The following is a 24,075-nucleotide window of genomic DNA, read 5'->3' on the forward strand; positions in this document are numbered from 1 at the left end:
CCTCCCCTTGGGGGGAGGGTTGAAATCAACCCGGGGCGAAATTTCAACCCGGGTCAAGCGCAATGCGTCATGTAAACGCGCCATTCACTTTGTGCACATGGCGGGTTGAAATCTGACCCGGGTTGAAACGCTTCATGTAAACACAGCCTAAATCTACTTGTTCACCCTTTCTGCTGGGCTGTAAGTTTGTTAGCATAGTACTCATTCCTTCATTTTTGAAAAATATACTTCAAATGTCATTTCGTTTATGAAGCCCATGGCTTTATAACTGAGACTGGCTTTATAATCGAATATAACGCCATGGGTTTAAAGGTGCGGACATACGGTATAAAAAAATAACACGGAATTCAAGAGTATTCAAGAGTATGGCGCTTTTGCTCTTGACAACAAGCCGCATGATGCATGGCTTTATTCCCGTAGCTATGCAAAAGACGTTACTTTAGTATACTAGTACGAGTATAGTAGTAATGTCTGGCGCTAGCCAGGGTCCACACAGCTTTAATTCCGTGTGTGTTTGTGTCGTCGGTATGCCTGGCGTACCTGTCCCGTACCGTACCATCAAAGACAGCTGGCCACAATATTCAAATCGGGTTTTCAAATGCAAGATCTTAACGTGAAGCAACTTGGAAGAATGAGTATGTATGCGAAGCAGGGAGTCGTATATTATACGTCTCCGTGATGCAAAGTGTATCGGGGGAATGCATGATGCAGGGCGATAGTGCGCGTTCGAATCCTAGGGCGCGTTTGGTTGATACGACCTAGAACAGGATTCACCAGAACAGCGCGTTTGGTTGGGACTGCACCTGTTCTGGGTCGGCCAGACCGAGCAGTTTCACTTTTTCACAGTGAAAACTGGCGGGAACATCGATTTCGGTCCCAAATGATCATGCGTGCATACGCTTTTGGTTTGGATTCATAGTACCGTACAAAGTGACCATGTTGACCCATACACATTTTGAAGGCCGTAGGCCTGTGGGATCCGGGAATGCCCTATTCAAAATTTTTAAATAAATAAGAAGAAGAAGAACTACAATTGTAACATGTAGTGCACCGGTGCACCAAGGTTGGCACATTTTTTTCACAAAAATGTGCTCTGTTTCTGGAGTACCGTTTGTTTGGCATGAGGCTGCTCCATGTGCACCAGCTGTTCGATCCTGTTCTAGATCGTACCAACCAAACGCACCCCTAGGCTACTACTACTAGGTTATGTCTTGAAAAAAATAGGAGAAATGAAAAATTTATAACATCCCTATGCTTTTTTGCCTAGGCCGACTAGGTCATCAAGGTGGTGGACGGTGTATACCATCGAATGATCAGCTAGCTAGGCAGCTAGGCAAAAAAGCATAGCGTAGGGCCGGCCCTGAGCTTCCAAGCTCTCTCGTTCTTCAGTACTGTAGATTCACAATAACTTCTATTATTCGATATGTAGCTTTTTTATACACTGTAAGTCTACAGGAGAACTCCAGCACAAGTTGACAAGTAAGTTAGATGACAAGTGAGTTGAACAGACTAGATACGTACCTTGGAAGCATTGGTCTCATCTTGAATGCCCAGAAAACGATGTAAGTTCATGGTGCTTCGGAAAAAGGCTCTGCCTCGGATCTTACCATTGCATGCAATGACTATGTAGGTAGCTTACCTTGCCGCCCGCGTGGCGCTGTCCGGTGGAGCCATTTACGCCCTGTTGATGTTTGAAAACGTGGTTTGTACCTACATGACACCAAATTTAACCGTAATGCGTACCGGAACAGAAAAAATATCCCGTATATACATGAATTGTACCGTAGTACCCTGATCTGTCCTTCCATTGCTGGTTGAAGTCGTGACGAACCAAAAGGTGGTCCAAAAAGCAAAGACAATTAATAGTTCGGGTCATGGAAGCCATATGTTTCTCGTTTCAGATCCAATGAATAAGTCCACACCCGTGAAGGCTAGCCATCTTTACGAAGTCTTACCTGCTTTCTAACAAGTAGCCGAGTTGCAACGGCTATGAAACTTGTTCCAACTTGAGGAATTTACTTGTTTTGAGCTTGGAGATCGACTGGTGATCCAGAAACATCGTACTTTTCGAAAGGCTAAACGGCGGTTTGACTTTTATTATTCAGGAAGTCTCGTCTAGCCAATGACTTACTGTGGAAACGACCCCAGAAGCTGTGTGACAGTTTGTGTTGTGCATGTTTCCCTAGACTAGGCTAGTTGGAGTCGTACCCGCCAACTGCAACAAAGCAATGATGACTGAAGGGCCCCGTTCTTTGCCCTTGGGCAAAGCGAACCGCAGAGCCACTCTTGCTGGGACCGACTGTACCAGTGCGAGCTGGAAGTTATCAGAGCCACCGACCTGCGGTGAGCATGGAGGTGGCCGACTGAGGAGCCCGAGTCCGAGCAGCCTGTCCACCACCAGCTCGCCATCGAGACGCACGAGCTTTCTGCAAATGCAAACGGGCGGAATGAGTTCCGATTTGGCATGTATCTCTCCCGTCGTGGGTCGTTCAATACAGTCCCTCACATCTGCCATAGGCAAATCAAGCACCATGCGTGCCCGTACAAAATCCACTGTATCCTTTGATAGTCCAAGTGCAGAGACAAGTCCAATGTGTCAGAAACGTTACCATGATATCTCGCGTGGTACGGCAATGGCCAATGCTAAGCTGATCAGCCGCGGCCATCGGCAACTTCGACCGCTTCGCAAGGGCATCATTGGGCTGTCTGAAACAGACCTGCTGGCACTGGGCGAGCGGTTACGGCTCTCGTTCTACGAGAGCGGTGTCATCAAGAACCGGCGCCGCGGCCTTGTTTGCCACCCGTCTACTTTCCTTGCCATCGACGCGGTGGAGTGGCTTGTGTCTCACGGCAAGGCAGACACCCAGCAGCAGGCAATCACTATCATGACGTGCTTGCAGCGCAACCAGATCATCGTCAATCTGTCCGACGAACGAGACTTCCAGGCAACGCAAGTCTTCTTCCGGTTCCGTGCCGATGACATCAGCAAGCCGGACAGCACCATTGTGGATCTGGTGGACTGCCACACCAGTAACTTGCTGCGCTCGTGGGCCACTCGAGACAAGCGCATCATCACGCACCACAACCGCGGCAACAAGGTGTATCCTCACTCTTTCGTGGCCAGTGAGCTCGTTTCCCACTTAGACGAACTCAAGGATTGCCCGCTGGCTGAGGATGCACTAGTGCCGCTGTGCCAGATACTGCAGGAGAGCCGCTGCATCGTGCAGCTGCACCCGGTCAAGCCGTCCATGTTTGCCAACAGCGTCACCATGCTGTTCCGCTTCCGACAGGACCACATCCTGCTCAACCGTGCCAAGGAGGTGGAGCAGCGGCGCCTGAAGAAGTCCTCGGCGCTCATCCCGCGCTGGATGAGTGCCACCGAGTCGCTGTCCGCCGCAGTGCGCTCTCCCGTACGCCGTGCAAAGACCATTCTGCGGAGTCGACGGCGAGACACTGTTCCTGACCGTGGCCAGGTGTACCGCCCGGAGATGTGGGACGGCATAAAGCTGCAGCTCGTGGCGTCGCTGAAGGACGAGTGGGGCTTCACGTTGCACGGCACCACGCCCGTGCGAGTGTCCTGCGTTGACAAGGACGGGCCTGCGCGCAAGCTGCTCAAGGTCGGTGACATCATCTTGCAGATTGATGACCTCGACGTGTTTCGCATGACCGGGCAGCAGGTGATGAGTGTGATTCGTGAAGGCAAGCCATTTTGTCAAGTCACCATCCATCAGCGTCCAGAACTGCCGCCAACGACGAGGCAGGCTCGTTCGATTAAACTCGTCACCTCTCACCCCCCTGGCAAGTCATAAGTGAGTGTTGTCCAATGAGTTTGCTGGTTTAGCTCCTGTACACCTCGATTGACATCAGGAAATAGTTCTCACTCGTGGAATCCGGGTGATACAGTTGTCAAACACCGTTGCAGGTCTGCTACAGTTTATTACGCTGGAATGTGATAATACCTCCCCAAGTCCTCTGCCCTATGATCTCTGATCCTACTGTAATCATGTCATATCATAAGGTCGCAGACCGAAAAGAATCGGTCATTTTTAATTTTGCTTACACAAATACTTCATACTATCTTTCATGTCCCTCCTTCGTAACGGCCCACAACATAATCAACAGAAAAGCCTAGACGTATGCTGCCATTGTGTAAACCTCTACAGCGATGTGCAAATTATATAATCCATTGTGTCTATTTTTTGAAATTTACATAGTTTTACCATAGCCCAAGACATCTGGCTTTTCACCTTTTCAGTACTTTGCCTTGAAGGGTAATATTGTTGCATGTTCACATTTTATCGAGTTCTCTGCTCAAAGTGCTGGTTCACTGGCATACCGGTATCTGCTTTTCTGGCATTTGGTCAGGCCAGCCTTGTGACCTTTTCCAGCCAGCTGGTTTCTCTTCAGGTTCTCTCGCCTTCCTCATTCTGCTAATACATAGTAACATGTAGTAAACTTCCTCGCCCTCTGCACTTACCCTGCTTCTTTCGCAGCGCTCTTCATTTGTTTCCCTTTTTTATCCAAAGTGGCTACTGACCTAACTGCCCGTGCAGACAAGCGGCGTCTCGTTTTTTTTGTTTTTTTTCTCTGGGTCAGTTTTTACATGTATTCTTATTTTTTAGTCTTAGTTCCAGAATCCTGAGCTAAGTCAGGGTCGTTGAATTTGTACGCACAACTGCTGTTGTCTTTTCTTCATTCCACTGTAGTTATTCTTAAACGTTTTATTATTACCGGCATTGTCGACTCCCAATGGAATACACAAGTTCTCTTTATCTTTGCAGTGGACCGGCTGTGTCTGGTCACGTGCTCGGTTTTGAACGGTTCTGTAATAATAAACCTGGTACAAGCATTCGTGTGTTGTTAAGGTGAATGGGTTTTGTCTGAGAGCTAACTGCCAGAGTCGCTTGTGTGATAGATCGGCTGTTCTGTTTTGTTTTAGCCTGAGAGTGAGTCCCGCTCTGAATACAAGCAGGGAGTACAAGATATTGAACACATGAGTAGCCGCGTATTGTTCTGACTACATGTACTCTGAAGCACTCAACAGCCTCTTTTATGGGCAAAAGCAACACAATAATGATGAGAAACCACCAGGGTATGATAGGAAGAACATAAACACGCAGGTGTGCAAAATATGCTACTTTGAAGCAGGGAGTACTTCGAAGTAGTAAATTTAGTACAGTATTTTACTATCATGATTGTGTTGACGGCATGCTGTGCCTGTACTTTAGTTCGGAAACAACAGAACACGTCAACAATGCATTATACCGGTACATGTATCTCACAATTATTGTATTGTGCTTCTCCGATCTCCTGGTATGTTATAAGTAAGTTTGGTAATTTTGTCCCCAGTATAGCTATTGTGCTGTGGGCAAACGTGCCAAATATACCTGGCATCATTTGCTTTTTTTAATAAGTTTACTTTCCATGGTATGTGCTGCACTTTCATGTCTAAATATTAGTATTAGCAAGCTAGCCAGAAGTGTACCTGAGCATGCACTCAGCACAAACAAATACCTGACAGACACTGAATACTGCGGGGATACAATGCAGGTTTTAACAACAGGGAGTTGTACTATACAATGAACATGCAGTACAAGTATGTCACGTGCCGAATTATTACTAAATCTTTGATAGGGCGAATAACATCGAGCTTTGAATACAAGAACGCCACTGTTGATTTTAACTTTTTTTTAAAGTTTTTATTGTTCTGGAGCACAGCTTTTGTTATACACATGTATGTTACCAGAATACCAGATGAGATCGCTGAAAAAATAGAAATGTCCCAGCCCTGACCCCATGCACGGCAATGGCAATCTTGGACATGCATGACTCTACCCTGCTCGTGAATTACTACAATTGTAGTGTACGATGTCTGTTTCGCATGATTGTGATCAGGGAGTTTGCATGACAACCTGATTGTACAATCGTATAATAATGACATTGCAACTGATTACAGTAAATCCACAGTACTGCTTCGTGTACCCAAGCAACCAAGCGTAGATGTTTGCGGCACGAATCGGCATTTTCTATGCAGATGAGTCAACCGCTCATCCCGAGCACTCACACCAATGAACTCTGGACACTGAGAAGAGAACGTAACGAAAAAAAGATATAATTATAAAGATGCAGGTCCCGATCACATACGAGACTTGTACTTGCGAGCAGCTTGATAGGGCAGGATGCGCAGACACGTGCACTATATTGCTCAAGGGACAGAAAGACTAGAAGCTTGTACACAAGCAGGGCTACACGTCTGTAGCGATAACGTCTAGGTAAGTAGTCAACGTGCTACACCACACGCACAAGCATCTCCAACGGCAAGGAAAGCAGTACTGTACGCAAACAATTAAACATCATGTACAAACATGTACACTCAAATAGGGCGCATACGCCCACACTCAAGCACGGCAACCAGGAAAGAGCAGGAAAAGACTCGACAGGCGGCAAACCTGAAATGAGAATTGGGTAACTGAAGATTTGAACAAAACACAAGATATGTGGCAATGGGTCTCGCAAGGTGACAACATAATAGAGCACATCTAAGAGAATAAAAGGTTTGTTTGGTAAAATAGTAAGACTTTAAAGTGGCCGAGCTAAATGTCCGCATGAGGCGCAAAGGTCTGGAGGAGAAACTAGTCTCATGCGAGCATACGCCAGTGCACCCAGCAGCGAGAGAAGCCACAGTGCTACCCTGCATGTAGCTGTGCAGAGAGGCCTTGTGGATATGTGGACATATACGGCAGGTGGTCGTGTGTGTGTGTGTGTGTGTGCGCGCGCGCGCACACACGTATTGCGAAACAGGAGAAGACTGATTATAGACAGCACCTCAAACTATTTACATACTATGTACGGGAAAGTTGGCCAGCTTCTTTAGTTCAAATAATATCGTGATTCTAGATCGGCTTCCATTATATCTTGGGGGCGCCGATGAACTCCTGTACTTCACTATTCTCGCTCAGAAACCTCACAGAACATACTGAAAAACAAAGGCAAACGCACAGAAGAGGAGGGAAAGAGAGAGATCATATTAAATTTGATTGCTACTGGTTGATTGCTGGTGGTTGAGGCTAAAACATTTTCGTCACAAAATACAGACATCGACCCATTTACCACCGTTAATTTGTACAGGTTTGGGTGGAAACTATTTCTTTCGGCAGGTGGGTTCGGGGTTTTTTCCCACCCCAAACGGTAGATTCTACTTCTTCTACCGGCTCTACCCGGTTTGAGGCAGGTGGAAGTTAGTAGAAGTCGGTAGAGGTACGGTGTTTCTTTATTTGTGCGGCCATGCGAGCTGGGCTTCACAAAATATCGTACATCGTTACTGCAAAATGGACATTCTACCAAAATGGATAGATCGGTGTTCGTAAACTACCGTCTACCACTCTTTTTCCCAACACCTGCTCCGCTCCACTCTACCAAGTAGACAAAAAACGAATGCAGCCTAAGCTGCACAGACTTTTTTGGTGAATTGCTGGTGCTTAAAGTGCGGCTTTTACTCCGGATAATACGGTACTGATCAGGAACCTGGTGCTCTCTGGCGTGGATACTCACTGGAAAGCTAGAGCACAGTAATCAACAAGACGGTGCAGCCAGTATATTTGAATTGACCACAACTTACCCGTATCCAGCCACTCCTCGAGTGAACGCCTTCGCTGCTCCAGCTTCTGTACGCTGAGCTTGAACGGCCATTTGGGTGGCAACTTGGGAAAGGTTATATCCGCATACTGCCGTTTCAACTGAACACACGTAACAAGAAACACAAGACATGTACACGTACAGACAGGCACACGCGCAGAGGAGAGCATACGGTTCCAGCACAGCACACACTAACGGTACCGCCACGCGGTGATACTTCGCACAGCACCACACTCTACCCACCCACACATACATGTTGGTCTACAAGAAATGCTTGTGAGAATCCTCCACATGCCATGATACACAACATCTGGTAACCCCCCCCCCCCCCAAAATGCCCCAAAAATGCCAATTCCTATAGGATTACGAACTCGCAAACAGATACACATAACGGCAAACATGGACAACGCAAGCAATGTTCATGTGAGTGTGGAAAAGCGAATGCCCAATTGCCCTAGTATATCCCCCCCCCCCACACACACACACAGTCCCTACCGATTTGGAAAGCGCGTCAAATTCCCTGTAGCGCCGGCTGCATGTCTGCTTTCCACTCAAATGGAGGTTATATTGCTGCAACAGAAAGACCAGAACACCTCGTCAGGCTCTATAATCACATGTTAGTATTGTTAAACTCATCACACAACGCCTCACGGCGCCACAGCTCAACACAACACTGTTAGCAGGAGCAGAAAAAAACACATACTCACTACATCCTACTACCCGGTATGTTCTCAACCAGCCACCCTGAGAGTGGCCAGCATAACGCTGAGTTCCACCGCCAGAAAGAGCATGGGCAACACGCTTGTAGAATAGCACGGGAGACAAACACGACAGCGTCCGATCAGCATACCTCGTGTTGCATGTCCATCAAGCACTTACCACGAATGCCTCGCCGGCATCAGTTATCTCCTCAGAGAAGCTTGGTATGGATATCGGAATTGACGATCGCTCAAACACGTCGGGGACCTGCAAAGGCAAAAGGTGATACACAGACAATGTCAAGTTGATATTCAAAGACAAGTCATGAGGAACGGAAAAAGGAAAGCAGTGGCAGGTTCTGACCAAGAGAGAGAGAGAGAGAGAGAGAGAGAGAGTGAGTGAGTGCGTGTGTGTGTGGCAGAGAGAGAGAGAGAGAGCGAGAGCGAGAGAGAGAGAGAGCGAGAGAGAGTGTGTGTATGTGTATGTGTATGTGTGTGTGTGAGGATAGCAGACAATGGAGATCAGCATGCAGCACCATTCCTCCGACCGAGCATGTCACCTTAGACTTCGTTTGCACTTGTGGAAAGCGCTATCGCCAGGACTTGACTCGCCACGCCCGATTCTGCTCGTCACTTGAATACTGTTGGTCCCTTCGGGACCTGCTATCATCTCCGGATGGGCATATTGTATTGTTGTATTGTTGTATTGTATATGTGTGTGTGTGTGTGTGTGTGTGTGTGTGTGTGTGTGTGTGTGTGTGTGTGTGCATGTACGTTCCAGGAGTAACTCGGAACCCACAAAAACTCGAATCAGCACCACCACAGCTAGATAATTCTGCAGGTGCACTCTGATGTGCCCATATCGTTGTGATGCAGGCTCTTTCGGCACAACCAAACTGCAACTGACCAGCATATTAAATGGAATAATTCGCCACAGTCAGTACAGTGGTGACACGTAATATTCCCAGTACAAACTAGCACAGGGCTGTGGACTTGATCTGGCGACAACACTCGATACTGAGAGCAAGCTCAGGCCGCAGAATGGATTTGCACACACCAGGCGACAGCACAGTCGCACCTCACGTGTGCATTTGAGTGTAATGCAGATGGCACAGGGGAAAAGACACACAATGCGTTATCCTTACGGACGGCTGCACTGGCCGGGCGTCCATTTCCAGATGCTTGGCCTCGTCCTTGGTGACGCTGATGACACTGAGCTTGAGCAGTTCACCAGACCTGCGGATCAGATCCACCACCTCGTTGTGCGATAGACCTTCTGAAGAGGTTCCATTACTGCACAGAATGATCAGAGACAACCGAGGCAGTAGTACATGTCATGATCGACCAAGAAAAATCACAGATGTACGGAAAAATGGTGTCCATAACAAACAGACTCCCAAAAGTAAGTTACATGTACCGTAAACCGGGATACGTTTGCGGCGGTTTTAGTTCACGATTTGCAAGCACAGGCAAATTCGCACCTGGAGATGTTTGCAACTGGAGCCAATTTCCCCAGTTTCTTCATCACTGCTCTACGCCTTTGTGCTGGCTTACTCGTACGATTTCAATTCATACCCATCGTGAAAACCGCAGAGGATCCCGGATCACAAAGGTTTCCGGGTTTACAGTATAATTCAGGACGCTTTAAACTAAAGTCGATTTTTTTTCTCATCAACAAAAAAGTCACGTGCCGAAGAACTTGGGAGCTCAAGAACACCCAGCCAAAAAAACTAAGAACGGAACAACCTCAAGTGACGTCAGTGTTGGTTTTCTGGCATATTTTGCCATACATATATATGCAATAGTGTGAGCATAGAATCCAGTACTGATTGATTCTAAGAACGTGCTATATAAGAAGGCAGCCAGATTGCCCATAGATTAAAAAAACGTCCCAGCCCGACCTCTTGGAAACGACATTCTTGGACGGGCCACTCTACTGTAGTTGGTGGAAGTACCGTAAAGTCGTGTATAAAGGCCGCGACTTATGACTGTTTGGGGGAATTTTGCAGGCCTCTATTTGAGACAGGCTTCTATGCAAGACCGGTATTTCTATGTATGTCAAGCTCACCTCCATACGCTCTTTGCTACTTCTGGTGGACTGTCAGTGCCAGTGTGTGTGTGTGTGTGTGGTGTGTGGTGTGTGTGCGTGTGTGGTGTATGTGTGTGTGGTGTATGTGTGTGTGGTGTGTGTGTGTGTGTGTGTGTGTGTGTGTGTGTGTGTGTGTGTGTGTGTGTGTGTGTGTGTACATGGCTGAGCATATTATACCAACACCGCAAAGCCAGGTGATCATTGTACAGGAATAGAACGAGGAGATCACACCATCACAACATCACACCATCTTACAAACATGTCCGTCCCTTTGTATGTACAACGACGTGAACACCGCATTGTGTGATGTGAGTTTACGTGATGGAACACATAGCAAACCCAGCTCGAGTTGCAATCTTGGGTACGTAACACTCTTGCTCTTGGCTAGTCCAGTAGGCGATTCACACGACGTGTAAATGCACGATAACACGTACGTGTAGAAGTGGACAAGCGGTCCAGCGGACTCACATCTACACGAGACTTGGCAAATCTTGCACGCGCCAGCGTATTCATAGCCTCGATTGAGCATACTCATATACTTTCGGCGTACACGTTCAAAATATTTTCCTCGCGCTTTCCCCACACGAGCACATCTCTACGGATACAGCTCGATACAAGTGAGTTTACAGGTCATGTGAATCGCCTATGAACAAATCTCTATTTTCATTAGGGGTGAAAGTTGGCACTGAGATCCCGAGTTCGAGTACTCTGATTTTCTCCGATCGAATATTCGAGTATTCGAGTATTTTTCATCTCATAAAAATTGCACACCAAGGGCTTTAAAATAACATGATACAACCCTGATTGAACCGAGTAGCAGTCATTTTTCTCGGGTATATTGGTTGGTGGGTCATTTGGGCTCTCTCTACTCGTGAACAAATGTTCACCACACAGCCTGCACATCACCATCTGCCGACTGCTGCCCTGAAACTGCAGATTTCTGTAGTAAATGCATGTACCATGTATGAACGAGTACTCTGATTTATTCCGAGTACGATTATTTTTGAAAAAACCGAGCGAGTACTCGAGTACTCGGTATAATTGTTTCACCCCTAATTTTCATGCTGGGGTAGAACTGCACAGTATCATACTGGTATGGTGATATGCGTGGGCGTGTTGAACTAACTTGTACAGCCAGACATAGATTCAAAAAAAGGATTCTGATTTCTGAGTGTATACCCTACCTAAAATGGGTCTGTGTTCTACTAAAACTTTTTTTTAAAGATTGTGATATATACTGTCAACTAGATTACTTACACCTCCAGAACACGGTCTCCCAGCCTTAGGCCCCCAGCCACACCCGGGCCATCCTCTACCAACGCACTGACATACTGCATAGGCATGTACAGCTCTCCGTTGATGGGCCGCAAAACACCACCGGCTGCCACTTGACCACGGATATTGAACCCATAGCCTTGGTGCGTTCTGTTGATCACAACGAAGTGGGCTTGTCGAGCATCCTCATCAACATCGGAGTCCGGCATTATGAGAAAATTACGCACAGGCAAAGTAAGTAATGCGCCTGTCCTCAACTAAAAACTCCAGATGAAAGTCTGCACTATGTAGGGAAGCCTGAAGGGAAAATAGAACGCTTCCGTCAAGCTGCCATCGGAATCAACCACGGCTGTCACCCTTTCAGAAGGTCTCCTCCTGTGTCCTCAGTCGAAACAAGCTAGCATAACTCCAAGGCAAAGGCAAAGGCCCAACTTTTTTGACATGTCGAGTTCTTCATACACCGTGCAGATCGGCGATCCACTGTACTCGTACTACGAGTGGAATACGACACATACAACACCTGTCCTTTGCTTGTCCTTTTTTTGCTCCACTTTTTTGTCTTTGACCTACACGTACACTACGTACACGTGTACAACAGTATAGTACGAGTACCTGTTGAGTGTTGAGTGGTGAGTTTGACTTGCACTAAAAAATATGCCCGCTACTGGCGCTATAGCGCTAGGCGGCGCTAGACCCGGGTACCCTGCAGGACCGACCGTGCGTGAAAAGCGTGCATACTTTGTGTACTACCAAGACTAGCAAGAGTCCATAACCCGGGGGGTTATGGACTCTTGCAGTCTTGGTACTACTGGCGTACTGCAACTAGTACGCGGATATCGGCCGCGTCGGTCACCATGGTCACGAGCCACGCGCGTCCACTCGCGCGAACCGCGTACCGGATATATATCGCGCGCATCATGGATAAAAATTCTATTTTAACTTTCATGGTATCTCAATTTTTTTCACGTCTACACGACTTTATTTTGCCCGTAAAAGAGGCCGTTACCCCGTAAAAAAAAAAAAAAAAAAAAAAAAGGAAGTCGATGGCACAAGCGACAAAAAATGTACTGTACGTACTAGCAAGAGTAGATAAACAAGAGTGTGCAACTCCGGATCTCTCCTGCACAATCTGCAGATACCCCGCGCCCACGGCGGAATTTTTTGTTTACGTCACCTTTTTTCAGAGAAACGCGGCTTTGCCGCAGAGCAGTGTGAGAGCACGTGCTGGGCACCGACCTTGTAGTGTAAAGCCCAGCCAACACGGCTGTTTTGCTGCGGTCACCTAACAATATGGCGACATTTGACCAAGCGCACCACGCGAAACTGAGTTTTATTGTAATTCTTTTTGTTTTGTATAATTTGATTCGTATTCACAGACAAGCACCGATGAACCACCGCAAAACGCGGATTGTATTCAAACATTTGAAAAGGTGCTTTGAAGAAGAAGATTTCTAGAATGCAGGAAGTAGTTGTCGGAAATCGAGAAAGAATCAAGCTAGCTTCTTAGTCCTGCTACTATCAACCTTTCGTGATTACCCTCATAGCTTTTGGTATTCTTTCAGAAGGTGCGACTTCTTTAGACTGTTACTGGATAAAAGCTCAAATACACGAGTATCTCGTTCTCTGTAGCTGTTACAGCAGCGAAGGCAATAGTAAAATTAAGCGAAATGAAAATCATGAGATATTACGTTGGTGAAACACAGTGTGAATTAGCTCTTACCTCGAGGCGAACCCAGCTAGTCACTTGTCCTGGGTGGATGCTTTCCTCTTCTTGGCGACTGGGCGAAGTGCCTCGTGCTGTGGAAGCGTGGTGACGAGGTGCTGTTGAGCCACTGATTTCAGGCGATTGAGGGAGTTTCTGATAGGACGATGATGTCGGTCCAGTGAATTGAAGCGGGCATGGATGCTTTCGCTTCCTTGCTCGGCAAGCAAGCCAATGCCGACCCCAGTTCTCCGGATGGACGGTACGACGTGGGACTCAAGCAGATGTAGCTTCGGAGTGACATGGCCAAGACCCTTGTCCACTACAGCTGCTCTGCATGTGGCCATGAAGCTGGTGATTGAGTCATGCAGCTTGTCGGTGCTTTGCGCATCCATACTGTTGCAGTGGCTGAACTGCTCCGTACAGGACGCGTATTGGTTGAATAGCTGCTTGTAGGTGTCCTTGATCCTGTTTGCTTCGGGCAGCAACGACGGACACCTTTCGACAACAACAGAGACAGGAGCCGACACTATTGCGAGCACGGTTGCAGGTTGAAGGGCTTTGTGAACATGATTGCCCACAAACGCACCTCCATGGTAGGCTTGCCGCTCTATCCCCTGCTCCTGGAGGATTGGCTCAATACTGGCTAAGCAGGGGCCTTCGAAATTCTTGCTTCGTTCAATAACGTTGATTCTCTCCATTGCTGATTTCAGCTTCTCAGCCAACTCTGCACGACGAGCGTCTGCGTCTTTCCATTGCGCCTGCAAATGCTCAGTGACAATTTCCACTGCCGCAGCTGATGTGTTCAGCTGAGCTGGAGTGAAGAGGACTGTGTACTGAAGCTGCTGTTGCAACGAGTGGAGTTTATCAGTGATGGTCACAACCTCTTCCTCTGCCTTCCTGGCTTCGGCGTGGAGTGACTTCAGTTCAGCAAAGCCCCGGGCATTGGAAGCAACAGCATCATCAGCGGCGGCAACAGGAGCATCAGCAGCGGCAACGGGAGCAACGGCAACAACAGCATCGGCAACGGTAACGACAGCATCGGCAACGGTAACGGGAGCAACGGCAGCAACGGCAACGAGAGCAACGGCGGCAACGGGAGCAGCGGCAATGGGAGCAACGGGAGCAACGGCGGCAACGACAGCATCGGCAACGGTAACGGGAGCAGCGGTAACGGGAGCAGCGGTAACGACACCATCAGCAGCGGCAACGGGAGCAGCGGGAGCAACCGCTGCGGCAACGGTAGCGGGAGCAACGGCAACGGGAGCATCGGCAACGACAGCAGCGGCTGTGATAACTGGAGCAGCAGTGATGGGAGCAACGGCGGCAACGGGAGCAACGGCAACGACAGCATCGGCAACGGTAACGGTAACGGGAGCAGCGGTAACGGGAGCAGCGGTAACGGGAGCAGCGGTAACGGGAGCAGCGGTAACGACACCATCAGCAGCGGCAACGGGAGCAGCGGGAGGAACCGCTGCGGCAACGGTAGCGGGAGCAACGGCAACGGGAGCATCGGCAACGACAGCAGCGGCTGTGATAACTGGAGCAGCAGTGATGGGAGCATCAGTGGCAGTGCACCGGGCAAGCTGAAAATCTAATGCCTTCAGCTCCGCTTGGAATGCTTTCAGCATCCATGGGAAGATACCCAAATCCAAGTGGAGTGCCGGAATGACAACATTCTCCACCGGAATATGCAAAATCACTGGTCGCACAACATTGTTGAACTTCTTCGCATCTTTGATCTTCGAGCCGTTTTCCGTGAAGGATCCGAAGTCATCTGCCAGTGACTGCAAGGTGCGGCTGACAGAGTCCTCAGCAGAGCGATCTGATGGTGCATGGTCCATAACCTTCTTTTGACAGAGGCAGTGAAGGCATGGTCGGGCACCACTCGATCCAGAGAGGCCGTATGCTTTCGTCTGGTAGTCATAGTCTCCAAAGAAGAAAACTCTGAACGACCTGCCGTGCCATCTAGCTGTCGTCTGCAGTTCGTTGATTTCTTTGCGATATGGTGCCAGTGCTATCTCCAGGTTTGCTGGTGTGTCCTGTGCATCGAAAATGCAGATTGGAATGGTATTAAACAGCGAGTTTGGATGCTGCACATTGGCAACCTGCATCACAAATTTGAATGTGCCGCCGCCGTGATCGCCTCCAAGTTTGAGCCAGACTTCACCGTTGGGGATGGAGTGCTCTGCCATCTTGCCATGCTCTGCGTACCAGTTCAGGTAGATCATGATAACGTCAATCAGGCTGGGAAAGTAGACCATTGGCACCATCTCCACATCACCAGCCTTTGATGCCATGGGGACCAGTTTGCTGTTGTATTGCGGGATGGTGCTAGCGATGAAGGCCCTGGTTCTCCTCTCCGACTCCATCTTCAGCCCATAACTCTGCAGCCACATCTTCAGTTTCCGAAGTCGGTTCCAAGGTAATTGGAGGTCTGCTTTGATGGCCAGTAATGAACCTTCTGCAGGAGTAGCTGGAGTCAAGCCTGCATCCCGCAGTAGCGACACTTGCTCCTTGCTGGTGAGGCGCTTTAGCCCAGCTACCTGTTGTGCACGGGCGCCAGTCTCACCACCGCAGACAGAACGCTCAACCTCCACCAACTCAGTTGAGCGCCTGCGGAGAGTTCTGCTGCTTGCACGGTCTGATGTCACCGAGGCTTTTGTCGTCCTCATGTAGACCTGTGGTCGGCCGTGCCTGCCCGGGTTCACTTCTAATTTTCCGTCGTGCACCTTGCAACTGACAAGATGGGCTGTCAGTTGCTCAGCAACATTTCCACGCAGCTTTGATGGTGACGCTGTCATCACCTCCTGAACGGTCGTGTGTGGACGGACAGTTCGGATAGGCTCGGCATCAACCATTGGGCTGAATGGACAGGTTGCAATATGGTCTTGCAAACCGCTCAATGGCACAACAGTCTGGCATCCCTGAAGGGCGTGCTGGTGGTAATCACAGCGCAGCGATCGTTTGCCAAGCAAGCGACTCACCCCAGCGCATGGGCGTGTCAATGCTGATGCCAGCAGAACAGAACTACAGACTGGGCATGTTCCATTGGATTGCAGCCATGTGCATATACATGTAGCGCAAAACATGGCGTGGCAGCAGGCTGATTCAACAACGTTGTCCAGAACGTAGCCGCATAGTGGACATTCTTCTGCTACACTCTGGTCTATAAATCTGTCTCTAGTTAGGGCTCTCGATGCCCTGTGCGTGTCCGTAGCAACTATGTATACTTCTTCTATAACTGTATCCATTCCACTAGTACTGTGTGCTGTCTGGGGTCCAGGAGAGTGTGATAGGGGCGTTGCTGTTGTGGATGAATGTTGCGGGACTGTTGTGTCATCCATTTCTTTTTTTCTTTTTTCTACAGCAGAAAGCTTTGAAGCAAGTTGCTTCTGCTTTTTTGGTGGCCGTCCACCCTTGTTTGGTGCAGTGTGGCATATGTCGCAGTATGTGCGGTGATGTGGCTTCCACACTTTGATGGCGGCTCCACATCCACCCCCTACAAATGAGTCCAGGCTACCTGCACTCAGACAACGATCCAGCACACGTTTACATACATGACAAATGTGTGTAGGGTGGATCGTAGGGTCATCCTGAGAACTGTCGACCTCGTACACAGCTTGAATGCTTCTGGCATAGTCCTTCACGTTGTATTTCGTGGACACAGCCATGTTGGCAAACTTTTTGCCACCAATTCTACAGCAGGTTAGACAGCAATGCGCTGTGTTCATCCATTTTACACACTACAACTAGTACGGGATACGGTAGAATCGATGGCCACGGAAATCGATCTTGTAGCACGGAAAGACTAACAAATTCAAAAAATCGGTAAATGAAATCGCCCGGGCACCAGGAAAACTGACGAAGAAGACGAGAAAACTTGTACAAGAGAAGGAGGTAGCTGTGAAAAGGGCTGATAGAAGTGACGAAGAGCGAGTCGTCAAGGCAAAGGAAACACACCTCTGAAGGAATCGTTCCTGGAAGAAGACGGCCAAGACGGGTATCAGATGAAAGAGGATCGCGAGAGGAAGTCATGGATCGTGTTTGTACTTTGAACCCATGCCGACTGGAAGGGGAAAGTGGAGGTTTCCTCAAGAGAAAAAGAGCAATTTCGTGCAAATCAATGACAGATCGGTGATGAGATTTTCAAATTTTCAAATTTTTGGGCGCCATATTTTTTGGCTGAGTTCATGACCATCGTGACAGCCGTGCCAAGTGCACGAGGGAAAACTCTCCAAAAGGCTCGCAGCGCGTGCGTCGTCGAAAAGATTACGTCAACAAAAAATTCCGCCGTGGGCCAATCCATCCGGAGTTGCACACTCTTGTTTATCTACTCTTGGTACTAGCAAGAGTTTATCTACTCTTGGTACTAGTAGTAGCCGAAAGGGATCTTGTTTGCTAAATTTGGCGCTTTGCATTTGTAGCTTGTCATTTTCACTTTCGTCAGTTTCGAAATAAAATTTCGCACACACGATCACCGGTACACCGCCACAAAAGTCTGTTTTCGAATTTTTTGGGAGACATATCGTACGCGACAAATGCAGGTTATTCATAAACAGTTTATGTGTAGCTGTCTAGGGTGGAAATCCTCAAATACTCGTACAACCACTTACTTGTAACTCTTGCTTGTGATTACTTCTGTCACGAGTGGCAGGTGATCGGTGAGTGGATCACGAAGTCGACACGTCGAAGCAAGAGTACATAAGTACTCTTGGTCGAAGGAGAACTGATTCAAGAAAGGAGCAAGATTTGTTGGCCAGACATCTTAGATCAGAAGGGCTTGTGCAAATCGCGTCCCATAGGCATAGGCCATACTGTGGTCAGCCCTGCAGACCTGTTGCCACTGGTTGTTGTGAAGGAGACGACTACATTGCATAATGTAGTTTGTATCACTACCACTGGCACTGACTCTGTAATTTCGACCCCAGCCATTTTCCAACACTCAGCAGTTTATACAATCATACATGTTCGGTGCCCAAACCCGTACATACCGCGTGTACGTGTACCCACCGTTCAGTTCATGTTCACCTCATGCTCGACTCGTCATAGCTCAATCTGGTTTTCGTAATTCGACCCAGAGCAACTACTGTACTCAGCAAGCAAAGTTGTGTCGTCACGTTAGTTGACAGCAAAGACAGGTAGACTTGTGGAGGAAACAGAAGTCTGAACCCAGTAGAAATAGTTGTTTGCGGTTGTCTTTGTCAGCACCCCTTGCTTACGCATTCTCCTCCTATCTTGTTTGATGGATCATACCTATGGCTGCTGTCCTCCCACAAGGGGTGTCGAGTCGACTTGATTCACAGCAGTTGCTACGGGGAAGGAAATCCTCCAAGTTCAATTCTCTCAACTTGGACATACAGGTAGTGAGCAGCGAATTGCATTCTCGCCTTGTGGAAGCCGGACTCATCAGGGACAGACGTGCGCGACTGAGGACAATCAGCAAATGTTTTTTAGCTAGCGAGGTGATTGACTTTTTCCTTGACAATGCGGAGATTCACAGTCGAAACGATGCTGCCGGAATCTTCAGCTATTTAGTTTTCAAGGGCTTGGTACATCACGTCACGGATGAGCTGTCAACTTTCGAGGATGGCAACTTCTACTACCGATTTCGTGTGGATGATGAGAGCAGGAAGCGTCGAACAACAGCAGCCACATTTCTCAGCTATCGTGGCTCCTTCTCTGGAAGTCCTAGCAGCCAGTCATCAAGAAGATATTCTTATGCAGCTGGTACAACTGTTGAGTCCATGAAGAAATCCACCGACTCCGGTGCCGGCACGACTTCAAACTTGGTAGCAACAAAGAACGGGATTGGTCTTGACCCGGCGCTAGCATCGGATCATCAAGAGAAAGGTGGCTTGGCGCTGTCTACGTTGTCCAGGACGCGCACGTCCTTCATGAAACGCCGCTCATACCCGTCACCTGCTTCGCCAGTAACGCTTAATGTCGCACCCGGGTCCTCTCAGAACGCCTCCGCCGTGTCGTATCAAAACAAAGGCATGTGCTCCCGTGCCTCTGCCCAGTCTTCGTTTGATGAGCTGTTTGTCAACCCTGACGTCGAGGACCGTGATGACAACGAGGCCTATTTTGGCGGCGGCGAAGTGAGCAAATCTGCATCGGACGTGTCCAACAAGTCTCGCCTGTCTGTCCTGTCTTCGACATCCGACTGCTCGCTGCAGACTGTGTCGGCGCGGGAAGATGCTGTGAAGGTAGCCGGCGTGCTGCGTATGGCAATGTTATCGGCAGGACTGATCAAGGACCACCGCTTTCACTTCACCAGTTACCGACACTCGTTCTTCTCGCTGGAAGCGCTGCAGTTTACTGAGACAAGCGGCTTTGTGGAGAGTCGCTCTGCAGCACTGTGCCTGATGCAGGGACTTGAGACAATGGGATTCATTCACCATGTGACAGACAGTTTCATGTTCACTGATGCCAACCATTTGTTTAGATTCCGACTGGACGACGGCACCGACTTCCCGGAGATGAGCCATGATGTCCTACTACTGGGTGAGAACGTCTACCAGGAGGCGCACCATGCCAACCCGCCAGCTGTGCGTGACCGCACGTACAAGGGAAAGATCTACTCACAGTGTTTCATTGCCAGTGAGCTGCTGGATCTGCTAATGACCTGGGAGTTCTTCTCCAATCGCAAAGAAGCACTCAATTTCTGTAAACAGCTAGTGACGGCAGGCATGGTACACCATGTGTGCTACGATCACCACTTCAAGGACGACTTTCTCTTCTTCCGTTTCACAGATGATGATCCGGTTAACGAAAGCCAGTCAATCTCATTGCGTTCCAAGCTTCTGCATGTGCGTGTTCGGCGCTTGAACAAACTCCGGCGGAACTCTGAGAACTATGCAGCAAGTCGAAGCCCGTTGAGTGCACGGGCTTCGCCTCTGCGCACATCGTCTGAGTTAGAGCAATCCAGTGGCGCCTCGCATACCCCCGTCTCTGATTCCTTTGCAGAAAGTTCCCCAGGGCGCCGTTGTTCACAACTCTCAGTTGCAGCTTTGGCAGCAGCAAGCTCACCAGTATCGTCACCACTGCTTAAAAGTCGCCCACCCCTGCGTCCTCCTCAAGAGCTACCTTCCTTAGGCAGAGATTCCAACAGTGGCTCCAGCAGTGATTCTTTGGTAGAGTCAGATGATGACGATGATGATGATAATGGGAATCATGGCTTTACACCTATCACACGAAGGCGCAGCCAGACAGTCACCAATGAAGTAACTTATGCCAGGAAAAAGAATTTAAGCCTGGCCTCGACTTCCGGCAAGTACACTGCCCTGGGCTCAAGCCGATACATCACCCCGCACGGAAGCAGCATCGTAGTGGATGCGCGCGGTGTGGCCACAGTGTCAGCTAGTGAAGAGTCTCTGGCAGAGAGCAGCCAGAGCAGCCCGCCTCCGCCAGAGCGCGGTGGTGGCTATGACTCAGCTCCCGAAAACCAGCATCAGACCTGTACTTGTGCTCTTTCAGACTCGGGACTTTCCCATCGGCCCCAGTCACCACCCACCCGGCGGAGATCATCATCTCTCGGGGCAGCTGTGGAAGATGGCACGTTTGTGTAGCCCAGTGGCAGACTATACTGCGACAGTGATCATGTCGCTTCATTCCTTGGCGCTGACCAAACAGTTCCCAATCAGTATGTGCACGCACTCGACTCAGTGCTGAAGTGTGTGGTATGTGTGCACGCGAACCGGCCAGCTCGACCGGTTTTAGATGCCATACCATTGTAGCTAGTTTTCACCCCGTTTGCTTACTGGCAAAGTCCAAGTCTCTGTGGGCATCTGCCAATGTCTTTTTCAATATTCCGTATTGGCCGTCTATTAACCCTGTACCATATCATTGCTCTTTCAAGCAACCCTCTTCTCTCACCTGCTCTCCCATCCCATCCCCACCGCTCATGTACCCATACCCGGCAGTTCTCCTCAGTCATTGCAACAGGCATGCGTGCGCTCTCTGCAGTGTGAAGTCGGCTTTGGATGTGATTGTTTGGCGGTGTAGTGAATACGAACACCAGCAGTCAAGCACAACACACATGTGGATGTCCTAGGCTGGACCCTACCAGCTTTAAAAATATTGTCAAGGGGAAATTAATAATCCAGTCGCCTGTAAACCTTTCTGTCCCGTCCGAATGTCCATTTTCCTATCCACTCTAGCTGCAGAACTTACTTTCTATGTGATCGGCGTGCGCCTCACCTGAATTTTCAAATCTGATGTTTTGTATTTTGCTACTTGCTGTGTATGGGCTGCTCTATAAGATTTGCTGACTTTTCATAAGCCGTCAAGTGATAGATTTTTTTTCTTCTGGGCTTTTTCTAGCTCTTTTTAAAACTTCATCTTATTTATACGTCATGCTATTTAAAACCTAAAACAAAATGCCTCTAGCCCCGGGCGACATTTCGCCAATGTACTTGCAGTTGTACATGTACTCTGGTCACTGCTACGTGCATGTATCCTGCCCTCTTTTCAGATATAATTATGTTTGCGGAAACATAGTGCCGTTCGGTCGCTATGATTAGTACGGTCTTTGCTTCTTTTTGCATGACTGTTGCTAGCAGTGTACGCTTTTCAGTTTTGTATCTCGGTGTCCATGTACTGGGCGAGTGTTGGTAGTGCTGTGCCTGCATGGCAGGATGCAGACGGCAGCCAAAGTGCCAATGCCCGTCGACTTAACCCAGCAGCTGCATTGTCCCCGGCAGCCGCGTGACAGCGACCTTGGGAGTTGTGACGTGTTACAATTCCCTGACCCCCAGTGTCAGCCGGCTTTAAAGGGGAAGTATACCCTAAAATCAAATTTTCACCAGTTGTAGTCTTCGGGGTGCTGAGTCGAATGGTCTTGGTCCGAGGAAGCTGAGACGCTCCCTTCCTACTTGAATCCCAATCGAACTCGCGCACTTCCACCGAAACTGGGTGACTGCGCCCTACTAGATGGGGATTTGTATGCAAAATGTCACTAAAAGCGCCATTTCGTTCTTATAAAAGCACGGATGACCGCGATTGGCCCATATGTTGTAGTCTTTTGGACGCTGAGTCGACTGGTTTTGGTCCGAAAAGGCTGCGATGCAGCGTTCCTCCTTTATTCCCAATCGAACATGGTTGAAGAAGCGGTCACGTGCTCCTGCGTACACCAGTCACCTGGTCACCGTGCCTGCAGGGTACAACTTACTAGCCTGTTTGACCTTTTTTGGGTGCAGTCCTGTCACTCGAGTTGAACTCGAGTTGAACCTTGGTGTGAAAGTTGTCGCCTGCTGGCGCGGTGACCAGGTGATTTGGGCACCCAGGAGCACGTGACCGCTTGTTCAACCATGTTCGATTGGGAATAAAGGAGGAACGCTGCATCGCAGCCTTTTCGGACCAAAACCAGTCGACTCAGCGTCCAAAAGACTACAACATATGGGCCAATCGCGGTCATCCGTGCTTTTATAAGAACGAAATGGCGCTTTTAGTGACATTTTGCATACAAATCCCCATCTAGTAGGGCGCAGTCACCCAGTTTCGGTGGAAGTGCGTGAGTTCGATTGGGATTCAAGTAGGAAGGGAGCGTCGCAGCTTCCTCGGACCAAGACCATTCGACTCAGCACCCCGAAGACTACAACTGGTGAAAATTTGATTTTAGGGTATACTTCCCCTTTAAAAGGCTTTTTCCCTAGTTGGTGCATGGCTCCGCTGTACAGGACCGGACCTGCATGTACCGTCAGGAGTCCATGAACACTCTGCATCAGGGATCTAGGGAGTGCAGTAGTACCATTAGATAAAAATAATCATCTACTCTTGGTAGTACATGTACTAAAGAGTAAAACATTCCCTGCTCTGCACTCTTGCTACCAAGCATTGTTGGTGAGAGGGTGAATGTCACTTTGATGGCTTGAACATGGGTCTGTCTCATGATGCTCTTGTGCCAGTTGTGGCACAAGAGTTCTGACAGCAGAGTCGACAAGACACAATCAGAACTGTCTGCTGTATGGTTGTCATGATTATCCAGGTACATGATTGTATGTAGTAGAGGGGTACAAATCCTACATGCTTCTGTTCGTATTTGCTCCACGCTATCAGACTTCCGCTCATCTATACAAAAACATATAGGGTACCCCGTAAGAAGGCCTTAGGCCTGTGGGAATGCCCTATTAAAAATTTAATAAAATTTAATAATAATAATAACACCACAATCAACGTGATAAGCAGGGAGTCGTTACTTTACGACTCCATGGTGATAAGCTCTCGACTCGACTCGAGTCTTTTTTCTTTTATTTTTGGTCGGCCGGGCCCGCGGGGGGGGGGGGGGGGGGAGGGCGCCATGCATGTGTACGTGTCCGGCCGGACCAGGGAGTCGTAAATTTGTTTTAGACTTTAGTATTTTTCCTAAAGGCATAGTGCTAGTGGTGGCCTGCGGAAGCGAAGGCTATAGCTTGTGTGTTTCTGAACATTCAAGTGATGCTAACGCGGATCCCGCGAATATTATTATTAGGCCAAACTAAAGAAGGTGTGTGGTTCGACTAACATGGACATTTTTTTACGGGCGGGCGGGCGGATTTTTTTTTTTTAATATATATTTTTAGTACATGTAAATACACTGTACTGCCTTTAGACACCCAGTACATCGGCATTATTACGCAGTGTTATGCCATACATGTTGTATAAAGGGATCACTGGCTAATACTTTGAAACATTGT

At 48.6% G+C, this 24,075-nt stretch overlaps 4 protein-coding genes across 4 annotated transcripts; 2 read left to right on the plus strand and 2 right to left on the minus strand.

The window, feature by feature from the left end:
- Positions 1-2,633: 2,633 nt before the first annotated feature.
- On the plus strand, positions 2,634-3,809 carry LOC135810472 (DEP domain-containing mTOR-interacting protein-like). The gene has a single exon (XM_065323961.1). It carries the CDS (start codon positions 2,634-2,636, stop codon positions 3,807-3,809), a length of 1,176 nt encoding a protein of 391 aa, XP_065180033.1.
- Positions 3,810-6,080: 2,271 nt separating this feature from the next.
- On the minus strand, positions 6,081-12,227 carry LOC135809470 (sorting nexin-27-like). The gene is made up of 6 exons (XM_065322828.1): positions 11,680-12,227; positions 9,479-9,626; positions 8,515-8,601; positions 8,131-8,205; positions 7,619-7,736; positions 6,081-6,976 (listed from the first exon to the last, which is right to left on the minus strand). Exons 1-6 carry the CDS (start codon positions 11,904-11,906, stop codon positions 6,909-6,911), a joined length of 723 nt encoding a protein of 240 aa, XP_065178900.1. The 5' UTR covers positions 11,907-12,227; the 3' UTR covers positions 6,081-6,908.
- A 1,210-nt stretch (positions 12,228-13,437) lies between these two features.
- LOC135810473 (uncharacterized) lies at positions 13,438-16,260 on the minus strand. Its single transcript, XM_065323963.1, has one exon. The coding sequence runs from the start codon at positions 16,258-16,260 to the stop codon at positions 13,438-13,440; it is 2,823 nt and encodes a 940-aa protein (XP_065180035.1).
- Positions 16,261-18,063: 1,803 nt separating this feature from the next.
- On the plus strand, positions 18,064-21,984 carry LOC135809471 (uncharacterized). Its single transcript, XM_065322829.1, has one exon. The coding sequence runs from the start codon at positions 18,658-18,660 to the stop codon at positions 20,968-20,970; it is 2,313 nt and encodes a 770-aa protein (XP_065178901.1). The 5' UTR covers positions 18,064-18,657; the 3' UTR covers positions 20,971-21,984.
- Positions 21,985-24,075: the final 2,091 nt, after the last annotated feature.

The sequence above is a fragment of the Sycon ciliatum genome, chromosome 2 (assembly GCF_964019385.1).
Source record: "Sycon ciliatum chromosome 2, ocSycCili1.1, whole genome shotgun sequence".
Classification (NCBI taxonomy): Eukaryota; Metazoa; Porifera; class Calcarea; order Leucosolenida; family Sycettidae; genus Sycon; species Sycon ciliatum.